The sequence below is a fragment of the Cannabis sativa genome, chromosome 4 (genome assembly GCF_029168945.1).
Source record: "Cannabis sativa cultivar Pink pepper isolate KNU-18-1 chromosome 4, ASM2916894v1, whole genome shotgun sequence".
NCBI lineage: Eukaryota > Viridiplantae > Streptophyta > Magnoliopsida > Rosales > Cannabaceae > Cannabis > Cannabis sativa.
The window spans coordinates 7961541-7982052 of NC_083604.1; the positions used below are offsets into that span (position 1 = coordinate 7961541).

At 39.7% G+C, this 20512-nt stretch overlaps 1 protein-coding gene across 1 annotated transcript; it reads right to left on the reverse strand.

Annotated features, from left to right (window-relative positions):
- Positions 1 to 17935: 17935 nt before the first annotated feature.
- Positions 17936 to 19915, reverse strand: LOC133036769 (uncharacterized). The gene is made up of 2 exons (XM_061113501.1): positions 18224 to 19915; positions 17936 to 18135 (listed from the first exon to the last, which is right to left on the reverse strand). The coding sequence occupies exons 1-2, from the start codon at positions 19122 to 19124 to the stop codon at positions 17936 to 17938; spliced, it is 1101 nt and encodes a 366-aa protein (XP_060969484.1). The 5' UTR covers positions 19125 to 19915.
- Between the last annotated feature and the right edge of the window lie 597 nt (positions 19916 to 20512).

A 20512-nucleotide genomic window follows, 5' to 3' on the forward strand; every position in this document is an offset into this window, starting at 1 on the left:
ATTAGTTATTAAAGATTCTTAAGATATTTTTTAAGTTAATATCTTTTCAAATATTAACTTGAAATGGAATATCTTAGATATTTTTTGGTTAATATCTTTTCAAATATTAACTTTAAAAGATATCTTCAAATTAAGTGGTTACAACTTAATTTGTGATATTTAATTAAATCTAGATTTGAAATTATTTAAGTTTTAGATTTTTTCTATACAACTTAAATTAGATATTTTTCAAATTTTGAAAAGATACTTAGTCAAATAAGATATTTTCTAGATAGTAATTTCTAGACTACTTATTATTTCTAATATTTAAATAGGAAAATATTATACTTTTGTGAAATTAATTATTTAAATAATTAATTTTGGTACAATTTTATTAAGTATATTTTTCCTAGTATTAAATAGAAATAAATAATTAAGCCTTCTCTACACTTAATTATTTATTTCTTGAATTTAATACATTTAATTAACTTGAAAAATCTAAATATCTAAGTTGATTTTCATCATGATACTTAAATATTTAATGATTTTTCATGACACTTAATTAAATAGAAAATTATTTTTAGGTTGAAATTTAATTTTTCAACTTAAATTTAAATAATTTTCAATATATATATTTTTCTTTATTTTATTAATCAATTTCGAAATTTGCATTTTAATTATGCAATATTCTCGATTTTTTTTTTATTTTTAAAAATAGATTGAGTTGTAAATTAATTATTTATTTTAATTAATTCTTGGACCAACTCAAGTCAATGATTTTTTCATTTAATTGATTAATTTAAAATAAGTGAATTTAAAATATATATATTATTAGAAATTGAATTAACTAGTCAAAAGAAAATCTAGATAGGTAATATTTTTGCTTGAAGTATTTCTTTTCTATTTTTATTATTTTCGAAAATTGTATTTTTGTATACTTTAAATTTTCAAACCCAATAAATATATTCTCAAAGGAAATTTTTAAGTTGCTAATTATTTATTTAATTCAACTTAAATTAATTTCCTTAATATTTATATTTAAGATTATTACTAAGATGGAAATAATTAATTTTATTTCAATCACCATCTAAGTATAATTTTATAAATATTATATTAAATTCTTATTTTTTGAATTTTAATTCTTAATTTAGAATTTAATGAGATTTATTTATTAGAATAATAAAGAAAATACATTTTAAACAATGAGTTTTATTATTATTTAGATATTCGATCTCCATTGTGGATTTTACACCGCGTTTGTTTTAGTGAGTAATCCTCCCTAATGGAGGAACGTTCATTAGCAATTTCGCACCGTTTAATCTCGCATGATAAGTGGTTTGTAAGTGTTTTATATGGTATAGATCACCCTAATGGTGGCGACCATATTTGACTTGCAAATTGCGAAACAATGGTAGAAGCTCATGAGATAGAATAGCCTTGACTCTCGCCTAAACGGGACAACGCTGGATTCTGATCTTGATTGAATAAAAGGTTGCTAGAATGTTTAACATTTTAGATGAGCTGACAACTCTATTCAATGGATGGTAGCTTTGACTCTCGCCTAAACGGGACACTGATATCAGTTTGTTGAAAACCTTGGAAATTATTTAGGATTGAATTTTTTAAGTATTTTCTCATATCATTCCTACTTGCTATGTGCTTATAATTTCTGAATTGATTTTGTGTGTTAAACCATTATTAATTTCTATTTGTTGATTTCTATTATTTTGTAGTATCCTGTTTTGTCAAAATGAATCCCATGTTATCACTGTTGACTGAAAATAAGCTAAATGGATCTAACTTTAATAAATGGAATGAGAACATTAATATTGCTCTCATAGGAGAAAGTGCCTTGTTTGTTTTAAGCGAGCGCGTCACTGGAGTGCTGGGGACAATGCATCCAAAGGCCGTGAAAGAAAAGTATGAGCGTTGGCAGAAGGCAAATGACAAAGCTCTATACTTTATGCTTTCTAGCATGGTTGACACCCTCAAAACTCGGTTTTCTAAAACCGAGAAGGCTGCTGAAGTTATGACGAAGTTAAATGAGCTATTCGGTAAGGCATCACTTCAGTCACGCTTTGACGCGACTAAGAAGTACATTAATGCACGGATGGAACCTCATCAAAACGTGCGTGATCATGTTCTCCTCATGTCCAGTTATTTCCAAGAAGCCCAGGATCATGGTGCTGAAATGGACAGTGCTACTCAAGTAAGTCTTATCGTGAACAGCCTGACTCCAGCATTTCTACCATACACATCAAATTATGTCATGAATAAGAAGGAAATTGACTTTCATGAATTAGTCAATGACCTTCAAACTTATGACAATTTGATTGGAGGACCCAAGAAGAAAGGGAGTAAACCTCACAATCCTGGTAATGGTAATGGGACGATGAAACCTGAAGCAAATGTCGCCTCTGCTTCAAAGCCCAAATCGAAGAAGAAGTGGAAGAACACCAAGAAGCGAACAAAAGTCATGAAAAAGACTGCTCCTTCGGTGATGCTACACTTAAAGGAAAGTGTTTCCACCGCAATGAAAAAGGTCATTGGAAACCTCAAAGGTTGTCCTAAACTTCTTGCAAAGAAACAAGGTATTTCCTTTCATAAACTTTAAGAGTTTTAGTGAATTATTATCCAATTGGATTTATGATTCTGGACTAACTTTGTTTATTTGTTTTCTTCTTCTTATAGGCCAAGCTACTTGAACTCAATTGAGTTGGATCAGCAAGCTGGACCAAGGGTGAAATCGTCTAGATGAAGATGAAGCTCTTCAATTTTTTTTGAATTAATTGTTTTAGTTTAAAAAAAAAATTTGGATTTCAAAATTTAGTTAGGGATATTTATCCCTGTTTCTCTCATATTGTTGCAATACATTTTTTTCATTAATAAAGTTTTATTTTCGAAATTCCCTATTGCAATTTATGAGATTGAGCTTCATTTAATTTATCTTCATCAATTATTACCACATTATATTTGTATGTTTGTATGTGTAAGTGATTTTATTATTGATGCAAATTCTATAATATTTACAACTCTTCATAGAGTTATATTATATAAACATTAGAAATTATTTCTATGTTTATCAATAATTGTTAATTCTCATACAATTATTAAGAATTTGTTTAATAAAAGGATCTTATGATCTGATAGGGGTGGAGAAAAGTTAAGAAAACTATGCAGTTCAACGATCTTTTATATCTAATGAACTCTGGATAGTATTCAACTCCACATTAACTCTATCACACTAAGAGAATCATGATCTTTACAACCTTTAGGGGTGGATCATAATCTCTATATACTTAGGGGTGGAGGTTATCCATAGTACCCTACATGTATAATCTTAGGGGTGGAGTATATTCCACAATTCCCTATGTAACACATATCTTGTTTAAACATAGAAGTAATATAATGAGTCAGCTATTGTCAGTATAAATTCTTGATCTTGATTGTATGTTCCATTTCGATTTTACTGTTGTAAGTAAAAGTTTGATACCTCTGAAAGTTCTTTGTTAAAGTTTCACACTACCTTAATTGAGTGGGAGAATTTTAAAGTTCTATACCCATCTTCATTAGGTTGACACTTGTGATAGGTACTTAAGAACACTACTGAAAAGTAAATCTAACCATTCACATGGATAGGTATAGCTTATCAGAATTATGAGAATAAGATAAAGAACTCTAGTTCAGTCCATTCAAATGACTTGAACAATAGAATTCTTAATCCTCATAAAATTTGATGGTATCTTAATTTTGATTACTTTAATCTCTGGCTTGTATTTTTCACTTCAAATACTAGTCTGCTATGTTGATGACTTAGTCGTTTCAGACTAATACAAAAGTCACAACTAGGTAACTCTCCAAACAAACAGAGGTTAAAAGTATTTAACCAGACATCTGCTATTGAGTGGGAGCTATCTGAGATGTAATCAAATATGGAACATTAGAAGATATTCAAGAAGGATTTATGAAAGTGATCTATATGTCAGATATTAAGGAACTGTGTATCAGTTGTCCTTGTATCTCACCATCTAATTTCGATTTATATGAGATGGTGCTTACTTTGGGGGTGGAGGAATTATTGTATAATAATTCAAGCTCTACCAGAGAAGAACTATAACTTGGTCGATTCGAAAATACCAGAAAGTTATATCACTGAAGAAAAGTCTACACTGTATTATCTCAATTACATATTTTAAAATATGAGAGATATGTCTTCTGTTAATTCAGATGTACTTTTAAAACAGTAAAGATTTCAGTATCCCTTGATGAGTAAAGCATATAGTAAAGGATGTTTCATAAGAGTATTTATGAACTAGTTTCCAGAAGTTTGGGTGGATTCAAATATACTACACTTGATCTGAAGATCAAGATATCAGATTGACCTATTTGCACAGTTTGTTTTATATTAGTGCAAGTGGGAGTTTGTTAGGTTTTATGCCCTAAATAAAACTCTTTACAATCTGATTAGTTATCAACATAAGAAATTTGAAGTGATTGATGTTTGCATGAATTTTACATGCTAATGGTTTAATATGTTTAATATGTTTATTACATTCATACACACAAAATCAATTAAATCCAGATCATATGTTTATTCACAATTACAGTATCGTCAACACAGTGGAATGTGATTGTGATCATATGAATCAAAAGTTTTGGTCCCTGTTTCATCAGTGTTATTGGATTTACACTAATGTGATAATCAGCGATGATGTGTACTTACACTTGGAGTAAGTGTTTTGTTCTTTCCAGGACATTAGTAAAGTATACTAGTTTCGAATGTATGGAGTATACATTGGACAGGACCGATATTGCAACTAAGTTAAGATATTACAAACTTACCGTTATACATATCTTTCCAAGTCAATATCAGTAGTTGATCTTAAGATTAAAAGAATCTAAATCCTGATATGCTTGGGCTCAACTCAGGAGTGCTATTCATGTTCTTTGATTTATTAGTTAAGCCTACTTTTGGGTCAGGGTGATACGTATATTTTGGGAACATGATAGTATGATTGAGTGGGAGTCCTGAACATAAATATGGAATCTATAGCTTCTACTGGTGTATAGAAGTTAAGTGATGATTCCCTTCGAGCTTAGCAAATAGAAGTAAATGGATGAGCTCTTGTTTAACTGACTAATTATTAGATCACTAAACACCATTTACAGGTAGCTAAGTGTTTTAAGGGGCAAAATACATTGAGGGGTGAGAACGGTAAAGAAATCCCATCTCGATGTAAATCATCTATATAGAGGATCTTTAAATCACAATAAGATTATAACAATGGTTAAATGAGATAGTATATTGGTATCGTGAAACATACAATATGCTCTATATAAGTCTGAGAGTGCAATTCTAAGTTCTAAGAGTGGATTCAACGAAGAATTAATAAGTAGGAATTTACTTGGTAAATTTGGTTCACTTATTGGAAGCTCAGCATATAGATCCATGGTCCCCATTCTAGTTGAGAACATTCTGCTTGTAAGACTCATTAATTGATTCGTGATTGATCAATTATAATTCTAAAGTTAGACTATGTCTAATTTTATGAATTTTCACTAAGCAGGGGTGAAATTGTAAGGAAAAGAGTTTTCTAGGTTTATTTATTTATTAATGGACTTTATATGTCTAATTAATAATTAAATTAAATGAAAATATTATTTAATAATCTATTTTAGTTATTAAATAATTAGTTTTGGCATTTAAAAGGTTAGAATTGGAAAATTGGCGTTTTTGAGAAAATAGAGACAAAATTTGATAAAATCGCAAAATTAAGTGGGGCCCATTACAACACCTATGGCCGGCCACTTAATATGATTTTTCAAATTATTATTTTCATTATTTTAATGCCAAATAATTCTAAACCTAAACCTAGTAAGTTGCCTATAAATAGAAAGTGATGGCTCATTCACAACACATGCTTTCATTAGTAATCTGACAGAAATTTCTCTCTTCAGAAAACTGAGCCTTCCCACTTTCTATCCTTGGCCGAAATACCTCTCTCTCTTTTCCCTTCATCTTTTTCGTGACCCTAGTGAAAGAGTAAGTGCCCACACACAGCAAGCAGTAACTCAATCATAGATTGGAAGACTGTGAAGGATCAAAACTTGAAGAAGGAGGACATTCGGGCTCAGATCTTGATTATACTCTGCTACAGAAAGGAATCAAGGGTTAGAGATCTGAGTGGAAGGAGACATTTATTCCGCTGCATCAATGTAAGGTTTTCTTAACTTTATATGTGTTTATTTATCGTTTTAGAAAGTTCTTATTTAGGATGTTAATAAACATACTTGTGAGTAGATCTAAGATCCTGGTAAAATAATTCCCAACACTATTCCACTACTGAAAAAGAGTTGCTTGCTGTTGTCTTTGCTCTTGACAAATTTCGAGCTTACTTGATTGGTTCACCTATTACGATCTTCACAGATCATTCTGCCCTTAAGTACCTCCTTTCCAAAAAGGATACTAAGGCGCGCTTAATACGGTGGATCCTTCTATTGCAAGAATTTGACATCACAATCAAAGACAAGAAAGGTGTTGAGAATGTCGTCGCAGATCACTTGTCTCGACTTAAATTTAGTGATTCTGCTGATGATCCACCTATTCGTGATGATTTCCCCGATGAACAACTGCTTACTGTTACTAAGTTACCGTGGTATGCACACATAGTTAACTACTTAGTAACAGGTAAACTTCCTTCTGAGTGGAGTTCACAAGATAGACGCAAGTTTCTGGTCGAGGTGCGCAATTTCTATTGGGATGATCCATACTTGTTCAAGTATTGCCCCGATCAGATCATACGAAGATGCATCCCTGATGATGAGGTGTCTAGTGTTTTGAACTTTTGTCACAATGATGCTTGTGGTGGTCACTTCTCTGTGAAGAAAACTACTGCAAAAATCTTACAGTGTGGCCTTTATTGGCCCACTTTGTTCAAAGACACCAACGAATTTTGTCGTTCATGTGTGAGGTGCCAAAAGTTAGGCTCTCTATCTCGTCGTCACATGATGCCCTTGTACCCTATTCTTGTGATTGAGATATTTGATTGTTGGGGTATAGATTTCATGGGACCATTTCCATCATCTTCTGGTTACCTTTACATTCTCCTTGCTGTGGATTATGTTTCTAAATGGGTTGAGGCTGTACCTTGTCGAACCAATGATAATGCAACAGTTACCAAGTTCTTGAAGGAAAACATTTTGTCAAGGTTCGGTACGCCTCGTGCTATCATTAGTGATCAAGGCATACACTTTTGCAACAAGTCTTTTGAGGCTCTCATGCGGAAGTACGGTGTGCTCCATAAGGTTGCTAATTCTTACCATCCGCAGACCAATGGGCAAGCGGAGTTAGCCAATAGGGAGATAAAACAAATTCTGGAAAAAACGGTAAATCCAGACAGAAAAGATTGGTCTTCTCGTCTTCTTGACGCTCTCTGGGCATACCGTACTGCTTTCAAATCCCCTCTTGGGATGTCTCCCTATCGGCTTGTTTATGGGAAAGCTTGTCATTTGCCTGTTGAACTTGAGCATAAGGCATATTGGGCTGTCAAAGCCTTTAATTTTGATCTTAATGCTGCAGGCATTAATCGCAAACTCCAGCTGTCTGAAATTGAGGAGTTGAGAAATGAGGCATATGATAATTCCAGGATCTACAAGGAAAAAATGAAAGTTGCTCATGATAAACAGATCATGCGAAAGAATTTTGAGGTGAATCAAAAGGTGTATCTTTATGATTCTCGGTTGCATTTCCACCCAGGTAAGTTGAGATCACGGTGGACTGGCCCATTTGTGGTGAAAAAGGTTTTTTCGAATGGTTCTGTTGAAGTTGAGGACCCAACTGATGGGAGAATTTTTAGAGTCAATGGCCAGAGATTGAAGCATTACATCGAGAGTGTGAGTCATGTTGAAGAGGTCCTTCTTAAGGACCCTATCTATACACTCTGAGTTGTTCATTTCTTTTACATGTTTTATTTTATTTTATATATATATATATTTTTTTTTACTTTTCTATTAGTTTTGTGTGTTTTCGTTTTCGTTTTCGTTTGTTTTGGGTTTGTTTTGTGTTATCAGGTTGTTTCAATTACCGCCCCATGGATATTGTCATCTTCCAGGTGTTCTCTTTCCCCTATCTTTTTCATTGCATATTTATTTTGACATTGAGGACACTGTCTGATTTTCGGTTGGGGGTGGTAAGTTCTGGTGAGCTTTCATTTGGAGAATTACATTGTTGTGTTGAACTTTTAAGTCAAATTTTCTCAAAATTTTCTAAGCATGATTGAAATATTTTGTTTGAGTTGGATTTTGCTATGTTTAGCTATTAAGGAGTGATTTTCAGAGTTCTTTAATGCACTTTCCAAACATGTGGTAAGATGGTTGTTAACACAAATAGTTGAGAAAATTTTCAAGCTTAAAGTTTTCCATATTTTTTTTGTAAGTTGTGAGAGTTGAGAAAACGACTTTTTGAACTTTTATTGATCATTTGAGTTGGTCAATTTAGATTTTTAGAATTTAAACACATGACATATACTGGAAGGATAATTTCATTTGTTAAAAGAGCCTTTGTTGTAATGTTATTTTTCATATTTCTTTTTATTCATGTATTTTTATGTTGCCTCTTGTAAAAAAAATCAAAAAAAAAAGAAATTAATTAAAAAAAATAATTTAATAAATAAAAAAAATAAGAAAAAAAATAGAACAAGAGCAACATTTCGTTATTGTGTTTTCTTTTTACAAAAAAAAAAAAAAAAAAAAAAAATTGTTCCATATAAAAAATTGAATGAAAGAAACATCACTTCATGTGTTTCTTAAAAAAAAAAAAAGTGTTCTTTTCTAATATTTACAATTTTCTTTTAGTTGGCTCTTTATTCTTCAAGTCTCTTGTAAATCCCAAAGGTTGTTTGTCATTTAAATTCTAATTATTTGATTTTCCTATCTTATGATCAATATTTGTTCAAATTGTTTGTCCTAAAAAGTTTGTCTTCTCTCATTTGAGCGTTAATTGTTACAATTCCAACTCCAAGAGTGTCATCTCTCCCATAAAAAAAAAATACTTTCAATGCCTGTGAGGAAATTGGAGTTGAGACCTTTACGCTTTTGAGATTTTTCGATGCTATTTGTGTTATGGCTTGTGGTAAGAAATGGATATGGTTTGGTGCACACACCCACAACTCTGGGGTTACAACTAAGTAGTTTGCTTAGCAATTTCTGATTTCTTGATGATATTTTAAAATGCATGGCTAGTTTTGATTGGTGTGACTTGATAATTTTCTTCTCCGCTTGAATTGCTAGAGACTAGCAATAAGCTAGTTGGGGGTTGTGATTAGTGGTCAAAAATATCATTTTATTGATGTTAAAGTTTAAATTAAATTAAGTTTTGATTAATATTTTCATGAAATTAATATGATATATTATATAATTGAAAATATTATTTTAAATTTAGTTTATGTTCATTTTGCAGGAAAGAAAATGATTTTTGGTAAAGTTGACAAAAGGAGAAGCCCAATAGCATAAACCCATGAGAAAATCTAAGATTGATTTTATTCTCTCTAGTTTGTACAACTCAATAGCAGTTGTAAAATTGGATCAAATTCAAAGAGGATTAACAATTTTGATTGGTTCCATTTCCCTATGAGTACGACATGTGGCAAGGAAGTTGGGGATTGTAATTTAATGGCCACGTTCAAGATTATCTTCTTTCTGATTTGGCTTAATCAAATTGTATATTTTCAATTTGATTAGTTGTTGTTATAGTGAGATTTCTCTCACTTAGAAACTCGAGACCAGACCCCTCTTTGAAGGACACGTGTATCCAGACTTCCAGTGAAGGCTGAAATGTCCAGGAGAGGCTTCTCGAAGTTTAGACCTCGCCCAGGATAAAACCAGCGAGGTATCGCGGATGCGACTTAATTCATACCGCATAACTGTAATCCTCATCATACAGGGTAGACCCAGCTCGCATATGTCAGAACATGTGCGAGTACCTCCCTCTATACCTCTGCGGCAAGTATAGAGGCCAATGCCCTATGATCCCAATGACCCAATAGCCCTAACGGACCAGTGTAAGTTCGCATGTCCAGATGCTACCAACTTCAGCATGCGACGTCCGTATCGAGCGATCACCTAAGGACGCAGACGTTCCAAACGTACGTGCGACCCTACGAACTCAACAGACGGAACACGAACGGTCAACTCGCAGATGCGAAGGACGCATACGTTGATGAGTTCAGTAACTGTCATATATTTATTAATGTTAACGTTGTCTGAGTTTAATCATGACAATTTAATGTGTAAATAATGGATTAACAATAAATGTGATCCTCATGTAACCGATTGGGCACCTGCTTTGTATATAAAGGGGTGATCCACCATGAAAATGCACCTACGAATCCCTTGCTACAGTGGACTAAGCAGAGCAAAATCTGACTGAACCACTATATTTCATTGTCTTCTGTATTTTTTCCAGCTTTATTGTCTGTTATCGCATTCCTATTGGAGTACTCGCCGTTTTAGGTTGAATACTCGCATTTATCATCTCCCAAACAATTCTATCTTTTACCAGCTAAATTACACTTCTTGGTGTTGTGAAATTCTAGTAACAACATTTGGCGCCGTCTGTGGGAATTCGACTGTAAGATTCTATTCACATTCAAAGAACGTCACTCAACATGGCTGGAAATCACGCTAACAATGAATCCATCAACATTGGAACGATGAGCGTACCATTGCATGGAACCGGAGTGCCACCTGTAGACGTCATCAACGGCGGGGTAGGGAGGAGCAACATCAGACCACTCAACCTATTTCCAGAGACGACTGGTCCTCAAGTCGGAGGCACGTCCACACCACCAGCAACCATGCACTTTCCCCCTGTCACTCCGGCGGTCGTGTCCGAAGGAGTGGTCCAGCTCACGACTGATCAATACGCTGCAATCCAGGATCAGTTGCGAGCACTACAAGCCGAGGTGGATGGACAGAGCCGAGCTCGACGCCCTCCTCGGGTCCCTGCCGTTCGTAACGAAAATCCTCAGGTAACGGTTTCTAGACGTCAAACTAACCATGCACGCAGGGAACGACGAACCGATCCTGAAGTCTTGGACTTGAATCACCCGACGTCAAGAGACCAATACGCAAGGTTACCTAACCAGAGCGCACAAACCGACGAGGATCCTGAGCGCCGCAACCCTCGCAGTCGTCACCCTCGGGATAACGACGCAGAGTCAGCCTCTTCCTCCTCGCATGACCGTACTCCAAGCAGGTATACGAGGTCTGGCTCTGTGCAGACACAGCAAGGAGGACGCTACCGTGTACACCGAGGTGATCTGCGTGATCATCTCAATGCAGTCTTTAGGGCGCGCTCCCGCGGTCCGCATAACACGGAGACGCTCCATGATCCCCATACGGGCGATCAGGGTGTCAACACAGTCAACAACCCGCCCATCGCGCCGATCGCGACCACTGGGATTAATATCCCTTCGAACCTTGCCGCAGTGGCTGCGAGCCCCACTGTTGTAGCAACTCCACCTCCTGCGACAGGAGGAATCGACCAAAGTATGCTTCTGCAAGCTTTGAAGATGCTCGAGCAGCAACGTAAGCCCATATACAAGCTGCACGGCACCTCGCCCTTCACCGCAGAAGTGCGACAGGCCCAACTTCCAAAGGGGTTCCGTTTATCCGAATCCCTCAAATATAAAGGTACTTCTAACCCGTTAGACTACCTAGAAAAATTTAACACCATAATGGAAGTGGACCAGGTGCCACAACTCGCGAAGTGTCGCATTCTCGCGGCCACACTCGAGGAAAATGCCCATGATTGGTTCACCCAATTACCAGAGGCATCAATATCGACATGGGAGAACTTCGTCGATCTGTTTCTCACACATTTCCAGGCCACGATGACGTATAGGCCACCCTATACGACTTTGGCAAACATCAAGCAAGAATCTGGTGAGTCTTTGCAGAATTATTTCAAGCGTTTTAACGCTGAGGTAACGAAAGTTGAGAAGGCTCCCGAGTCTTCGCTTGTGTGCATGTTAATAACAGGTGTCCTGCCAAGAACCGACTTCTGGAAAGAGCTGCAGGCTCGAAGGCCAGAATCCTTGGTAGAATTCTTCGCCATGGCCGAACCTCATAAGAGAATCGAGAACTCCCTGGCGGAATTGGAAAAGGGCAAGAACAAGAGGCGATCACCCATACCGCGGTCGCGATCCCGCAGTCCGCGAGGAAAGAATTCCAGGGGCCGAAGCCCCAGAAGACGCAGTCCACGCAAACCGCGGAGCCCGAAGTTGGCTAAGTCGCCACCTAAAAAGGAGTCCTCGCCCAAAAGAAAAGGAGGACCTCGCTTCGTCAACTATACTGAACTCGCCGTCCCTCGAGACCACATCTATGCGGTTGAGGAAAGGAACGGCGTCTTCAAGAAGCCGCCCCCCATCAGGGGAAATCGCGACCGAAGAGACCCCAAGAAGTTCTGTAAGTACCACAAGGATATCGGTCATACTACCCTTGAATGTTGGGTCTTGCAGGATGAGATTGAAGAATTAATCAGACGGGGAAAATTCGATAAGTATAGAAGAAACGAGGAAAGTCATCCCCGAGCGGATGACAAAGGAGAAAATCAGAATGCGAGTGGCTCTAGAGCACCTCGCAATATCTTGACTATAATTGGAGGACCACACATCGCGGGCGACTCTCGCAAATCCCAAGAACGGTATGCCAGAGAAGCCAAGGAAAAGCCGCTTACCAATGTGAACAATCTTGGTGAACGGCCAGAGAAGCTCTTCAAGAGAGACTGCGAGGACATTGTCTTCATGGAGAGCGATGCGAGATGGGTCCACCACCCGCATTCTGACGCACTTGTAATAATTGCCAATATAGGTGGAGATAACGTCCATCGCATATTGGTCGACAATGGAAGCTCAGTAAATTTACTGAATTTCCAAGCTTTCAAACAAATGGGGCTACAAGAAAAAGATTTGCGGCCCATGACATCGAGCATCTATGGCTTCACGGGAGATGTCATAGCCATAAGGGGGATGATCAAACTCCCAATCACTTTGGGAACTGCCCCGATAACTGCCAAGTCGATGGCCGACTTCGCAGTAATTGATCAATATTCGGCATACAACGCCGTGATTGGACGGCCGATTCTAAAGGAGATGAAGATCGTAACTTCGATCTATCATCTAACAATGAAGTTCCCCACTCCTTCTGGAGTAGGATCAGTGAGGGGAGTCCAATCTGACTCTCGAGAATGTTACAACGCAGCTGTAAAGCTCGCAGAAAAAAGGACGGTGAACGTTATCCACCTTTTGGACGCACCACCACCTCGCCAGGAGATCCTTCGGATCGAAGAGGTACCGCATATAGACAAACCAGACTTGGATCCGAGAATCCTTGATCACACGGCCGCAGCCCAAGCCGCGGAAGATACAATCGAGGTACCTATAGATCCTATAGACAATAACAAGGTTTTGAAAATTGGTTCTAGATTAAATAAACAATTGCGAGAACAATTGACGACTTGTCTAAAACAAAATCTTGATATTTTTGCCTGGAAACATTCAGATATGGTCGGGATATCTCCACAGGTCATGTGTCATCGCTTGAACATTGACCCCGAAGTGCGAGGTGTCCGACAAAAGCGCCGCAAAATGGACCCCGCGAGGTACCTAGCGCTGAAAGAAGAAGTCGACCGCCTCCTTGCCTGCGGCTTTATACGGGAGTCATTTTACCCCGACTGGTTAGCCAATCCGGTACTCGTACCAAAGCCCAATGGCTCATGGCGTACCTGCGTTGACTTTACAGATTTGAACAAAGCATGTCCCAAAGACAGCTTTCCTCTTCCTAGCATTGACCAGCTTGTCGATGCCACTGCAGGTCACGCACTTTTAAGCTTCATGGATGCATATTCGGGATATAATCAAATCCCGATGTACGAACCTGACCAAGAACATACCTCGTTCATTACTGATCGAGGACTATACTGTTATAAGGTAATGCCCTTTGGTTTAATAAACGCAGGTGCGACTTATCAAAGGCTAGTGAATATGATGTTCGCAGACCTCATTGGAAAGACAATGGAGGTATATGTTGACGATATGCTCGTAAAGTCGCAACATGCGAAGGACCATATCACGCACCTACAAGCCATGTTCGGCATATTGCGAAGATATAAGATGCGTCTGAACCCCTTAAAATGCGTCTTTGGGGTAGGTTCCGGAAAGTTTCTCGGTTTTATGGTAAATCAACGAGGAATAGAAGCCAATCCTGCGAAGATTAAAGCGTTGGTAGAAATGCCATCACCGACTAAGCCAAAGGAGGTTCAGAGCCTCACAGGCAAAGTTGCGGCTTTAAACCGCTTCATATCCAGATCCTCTGACAAGTGTAAAGAGTTTTTTCAGATCTTGAAGGGTAACAAGAGGTTCCAATGGGATGAGAAGTGCGAGCAGGCTTTTCAGGCGTTAAAGACGCATCTGGGGCAACCTCCAATTCTATCAAAACCGTTGCCCGGCGAGGTTTTGTCAATTTATTTAGCCGTCTCCGAGTATGCGGTCAGTTCGGTACTTGTCCGCGAGGACCAAGGACATCAACACCCTGTATACTATGTCGATGGCGATTACTAGACGCCGAGACACGTTACCCTCAGATGGAGAAACTAGTCTTTGCCTTAATAATATCGTCAAGAAAATTGCGACCTTATTTCCAGGCTCACAGCATCGAAGTTCTGACAAACTTCCCCTTAAGGCAAGTTTTAGCGAAGCCAGAGGCATCGGGGAGAATATTGAAGTGGGCCATGGAATTGAGTCAGTTCGATATCAGGTATAAACCAAGAACTGCGATCAAGGGGCAAGCCCTCGCAGATTTTATACTTGAGCTACCAAGAACAGAGATAGCGGTTATAGACGGTGGAAATGACGTCGTCATGACAGGCAAAGACGTATGGACATTGTATGTCGATGGAGCCTCAAATAATGAAGGTTCTGGTAGTGGGATATTGTTAATCAGTCCCAACAATTTCAAGGTACACGCAGCTCTGCGTTACGAATTCTCTGCATCTAACAATGAGGCCGAGTATGAGGCTTTAATCGCGGGTACGAAATTGGCCCTCGAGATGAAAGTCGAATACCTACAAGCATTTAGCGACTCTCAAATCGTGGTATGTCAAGTAAGTGGAGAATACTTAGCGAGAGGCGGAAGATTGGTTAAATACTTAGCCATCGTCCGTGAAATCATGCAGAAATTCAAACATGTAGTAATATCTCGAGTACCGCGTACTCAAAATGCCCATGCAGACGCCCTGGCCCGACTGGCCTCCACCAGAGAAGCCGAGTTACTCGACGTAATTCCGGTAGACGTATTGTCACATCCAACCATAGATCGAGAAGCAATCATGGAGATCGATGACGCTCAGGAGATTACCTGGATGAGTCCTATTGTCGCATACCTCGACAAGGGGGTCTTACCTAATGATAAAATAGAAGCAAGGAAATTGCGACAACGAGCGGCCCGCTATGTGATATATGACCAGAGCTTGTATCGCAGAGGTTTTAGTCAACCGCTTCTCAAGTGTATCAGTGGTGAAGAATGCGGTTATATACTGCGAGAAGTACATGAGGGAATTTGTGGCAATCATACTGGAGGTAATTCCCTTGCCTTAAAGATCATGCGGCAAGGATATTACTGGCCAACACTGCGACAAGATGCCCTCACATTTGCAAAAAGGTGTGATAGATGTCAGCGAATAGCCACCTACACGCACAAGCCTCCGAGTAACCTCCATTCTATCACGAGTCCCTGGCCCTTTGCGATATGGGGAATTGATTTAATTGGCGAGTTACCCAAGGGAAAAGGCGGAGTCAAATACGCTGTAGTCGCAGTTGACTACTTCACAAAGTGGGCTGAAGCAAAAGCACTCGCGACTATCACCGCAGTGAAGTTGCGCGAGTTCGTCTACACTTCCATCATCTGCCGTTTCGGCATCCCGCATACGCTCATTTCAGATAATGGAAAACAGTTCCGATTTGTAAAGAAATGCGGCAGCTATGCGATGATTTGGGGATTAAAAAAGCCTTTTCCGCAGTCGCTTACCCGCAGAGTAATGGACAGACTGAAGCAGTCAACAAAATAATTAAGCATACCCTAAAGGGAAAACTACAAGATCTCAAAGGGGCATGGCCGGATGAATTACCGCAAGTCTTATGGTCCTACAACACAACCCCTCGATCTACAACTGGCGAAACACCCTTCTCACTTTCTTATGGGTGCGAGGCCATGTTGCCAGTAGAGGTTGGGGCCGGATCCTTGCGCAGAGACGCTTTGGATATCTCGCAGAACAACGAGAATCAGTTGCTTTACCTTGATTTTTTAGAAGAAAAGCGTGATAAAGCACAACTACAAAACGCGGCTTATCAACAACGAACTGCAAGGTACTTTAACTCGAAGGTTAAGATAAAACCTCTGCGAGTAGGGGACCTGGTCCTAAGAAAAGTAATGCCAAACACCAAAGTCCAATCCCACGGAGTCTTCGGAGACAATTGGGAAGGACCGTACATGATCGCAGATCAAATTGGTGATGCCACTTATCGACTCGCAACACTCGATGGGACCGCGATCCCACGAGCATGGAATAGCGAGAGCTTGAAATTCTATTATCAGTAATATTCGCGTCCTTTGATTCGAGTACTTATACTTAGACATTTATTATTCAATATAATTCCTAAGTATAGGGGCATGTATACCCGCATGTATTACTGATTGTTTGAATAAAAGTGCTCGTTAAGTTTTTTCTACTTTGTTACACCAATTTGTAATTAAAGTCGCATATATATATATATATATATATATAATCGCGGTCACACCAAGTTGTGATCAAAGTTGAAAATAAAATCGCAAGTACCCATGTACTGCGTAAATATTAAAATGCATACTATCCCCGCGTGGATAGAAATTTGTCCAAAAAGTAAGAGGAAATTCTTTAAGTACAAAGTGCGAGTACCCGCGTACCGCATATATAAAAAAAAACAAAACAGCGAAACAAAAGTAAAACTAAGATAGAAAATAATCAAGCAGCGGGAGTAGTCTCATCAGGAGCAGCCTCATCCACGATCTTGCTCACAACTTCATTCTCGACCTCCTCAGCCTGCGCTCCCTCGATTTCATCTGGAAGGTTGCCTTGAGTCCGGGTAGGAGACATCGAGCGAAAGGCTTCAGCCATTTCAGCAGCTTCATCTCCAAGCAGCGAGAAGTCGAAGTCAGGGACCTTAGAGAGAGTAGTATAAATATAATCAGACACAGCCTGATCATACTGTTTTTTCCCACTCTCTCTCTCAGCCTCTAAGTCGCGAGCCATCTCAGCGATCGTGTCCTGCGACTTCTTGAGCTCGAGCTCCAACTGTTCTTTGGCCCTGTTGGCTTCCTCGAGCTCCTTGTGAAGTTCCTCCATCTTGGCCACCTCCTGCTTCAGCCTCTTTATGTTTTCCTGAAAATGGGCGTTCTGCCTCTTCAGCGAGTCAGTTTCCTTCGAAGGCGTGGCCACGGCTTTCATAAACAAAGCCACAGATTGTGCGGCCAGTTCAGTTGATCGAGAAACAAGTTCCTCATAAGGAATCTCGGCCAGTAATTTTTCCTGCATAGCCAGAAAGTCGCGAGGGCGAACCGGAGAATCAATGACAACCTTCTTCCCCTTATCCTGAGCGGTCTTGGCCAACTTCTTGGAGGAATCTGCAGCGAGCGAAGTCATCACATCGCTCTTCCTCTTCTGTGCGACGACTGGTGAAGAAGCCGGTGTCCCACCCTTTTGCTTGATCTTCAGGACAGGGGCAGACTTCAGGAAAGTCATGTCTGCGAGCATAAAAGACAGATAAGTAAAAAAAAAATAAAATCACGACGCTACTCATCACGTTATGGCGAAAGGACGAGTTACCTGAAGTTTCTCGAGGAGTTTGCTTGGAAAGCCGTTTATCTATCCGCTCCTGCTGTCTCTCAGATGGTTCTTTATATGCCGGCTCCGTTGAAGACTCGCGTTCTCAGGGATCAGTTTGTGTTCTCGCAATTTGGCAGTCGTACACAGCAATCGCCAGTCGCGATCTTGTACCGGAAGACTCCCAAGAATTTCAGCTACCCCCTTTTTATGAGCGTTAAGCGTTGGTCGAGCTGGTCTATCTGCGATGACAACAAAAGAACGAGTTAGCAAAAGATCTCGAAAAACAGAGTAACAAACCTTATCTAAGTCAACAAATATGCGACATACTGGGTCTGCGATTAAAGTCGGTTCTGATCCCAGGAACCTTAAAAACGTAGAACCATTTTGACTTCCAATCACCCATGTTCGAAACCATCCCCTCAACCCCGTTGATTTCAGAAGTCGCCCATTTACTAAAGCAAAAGAAGCCGTTATGAAGGCCCACGCTCTTTATGTCATAAAAATAACTAAATTCCTCTACTGACGGAGCTCTATGGGCGTACTCCATGTACATCGCATAGAAGGCTAGAACAGTGCGATAACTGTTGGGTGTTAGCTGAAAAGGCGATACGTCGTAGCGTCTAAGAATGGCTGCGACGAAAGGATGAAATGGGACTGTTACACCACATCGAAGAATGGGTATTGAAATGACCACGTCCTCCGTAGGGATGATCGCAGGGTTGGTGAACGGAAGATGCGCTCTCTGAGAGGGTTTGGGACTTTGAAACGCAAGCCGCAACAGATTTAACCTCACGAAAGTGGTGAAGTCAGACTTGACGACTCGCGAGACTAGGTCTTCGCATGAGAAAGGCTCGTTCAGTTGGGAGTCGTCAACCGAGTCCGTCCCGCTCCCTTCCGCTTCCTCTTCTTCCCCACCTGACTCGCGGGCTGGAGTAGTCCATCCCTCCTCCACCTCCTCGACCTCGATGTCAGGAGCCTGCCTCGTACGGATGAGGTAGTCGCGAGCTGACACTGTGGATTCACTATCTCGGATATCGATTGCCCCAGGTTCGGTAAGCTCCCGTACCATCTTCTCGATCTCCACAGAAGACATAGGACCTAACTCTATCTCCGCGGCCTCCATTTCGGAGATGTCCGTAGGGAGAAAACTGTCCCTCTCCTGGTCCGATTCCCCGTCAAAGGCGCGACCTCCTGATCCGAGCTGCTGGCTATCCGATAGATCGCTCATCTGAAAGATACAAGATCTTTTCAGCGTGATGAATGTGTGAAAAGATAAAGATAAGTGATCTCACCCGCAGTAAACTATAAAAGTCGCATTCAACAAGAAAGTCAGACTCTGTGCGAAAACTGACCCTTCTATCGATATGCGAGAAGAAATGTAACTATCTTTGGGCGAGTAATTCACGCATCCTCGGTTGTGCGGTATACCTCCAGAAACGGCTGGGCGTTTCCCAGTGACTCAAGAAGTATGCATTTTCGAGCATAACCCTGAAGTTACTGGGAGACACCCACCGTTTCGAGACAACCTACCAACCAAAAAGTACGATCATTCGAGCATTAACGCACGTCAACAAATGGCTGGGCGTATCACAGTATCTCAAGGGACATATAATCGCGTATATGGCCATTAGAATACTGTGACACACCCACCATTTGAAGTGGCAATTAATACTCTTACCACTCAGCCCGCGACATATAAAGATCCTAAAAAGTCTAGTCAACAGTGAAGCGGAAATAAGTCTTGGAAATATGCGATTATTCAAGTTGTTCAACCGAATACCCGCGAGCATTCAAATTGTTCATCCGAATGTCCGCGAGCATTCGAAGACGTGAATCAGTAGTGATCAGTTTTTTGCGGTTATGTCAATTTACAGGCCCTACACTAAGAGTATTACCCAGTATCATTGACCAAAACACATAAATACCCACTAGCATACCCTCCTAAAAGAGTTTTCCATAAGCACCCAAAACCAGAAAGAAAGCACATTTTTCCCCAAAAAACAGAAAACGAAAATGCAGGGATTTAGAAGCTAACCTTTAGTTTCGATTCCTGCGGTTGTTCTCGATCACTTCTGAGAATGAAAATGCTGTGGAAAATGACAGAAACGTTGGAATGAATTTCTTTTTTCTGGGGTGTATATACTGGGGAGAAGTTAAAAGAAGGGAGGGAAAAATGGGATATTTGATTCGTATCAAAGCGTTTAAATACCCATATCCCTTATTTATTGGGATTGTGACACGTGGCAACCAGAATGCCTAAGGTCGCCCAATCTAACGGCCAGCTATGGCCACGCCTACACGAAAACCGAAGAGTTCCGTGACGTGGCATCCTAGAGATGGTGAAAATTAATCATTACAGCCGTCATTTTTCGAAACCCTCGATGGGACAACCAAAAGGTCACCTCCTCGTGACAACCTTTCACCTGTCTCTCGAGCAGTAGTTTCCCTCAGTGACCGCTCAAGTCACATCGCGAAACTAGGGGCATGTGTTATAGTGAGATTTCTCTCACTTAGAAACTCGAGACCAGACCCCTCTTTGAAGGACACGTGTATCCAGACTTCCAGTGAAGGCTGAAATGTCCAGGAGAGGCTTCTCGAAGTTTAGACCTCGCCCAG

Coding starts and splice junctions, on each gene's coding strand:
- LOC133036769 (XM_061113501.1), bottom strand. CDS start 19,124: ATGAGCGATCTATCGGATAGCCAGCAGCTCGGATCAGGAGGTCGCGCC. Junction 18,136..18,223: donor CGACTTTAATCGCAGACCCA/GTATGTCGCATA, acceptor TTGTCATCGCAG/ATAGACCAGCTCGACCAACG.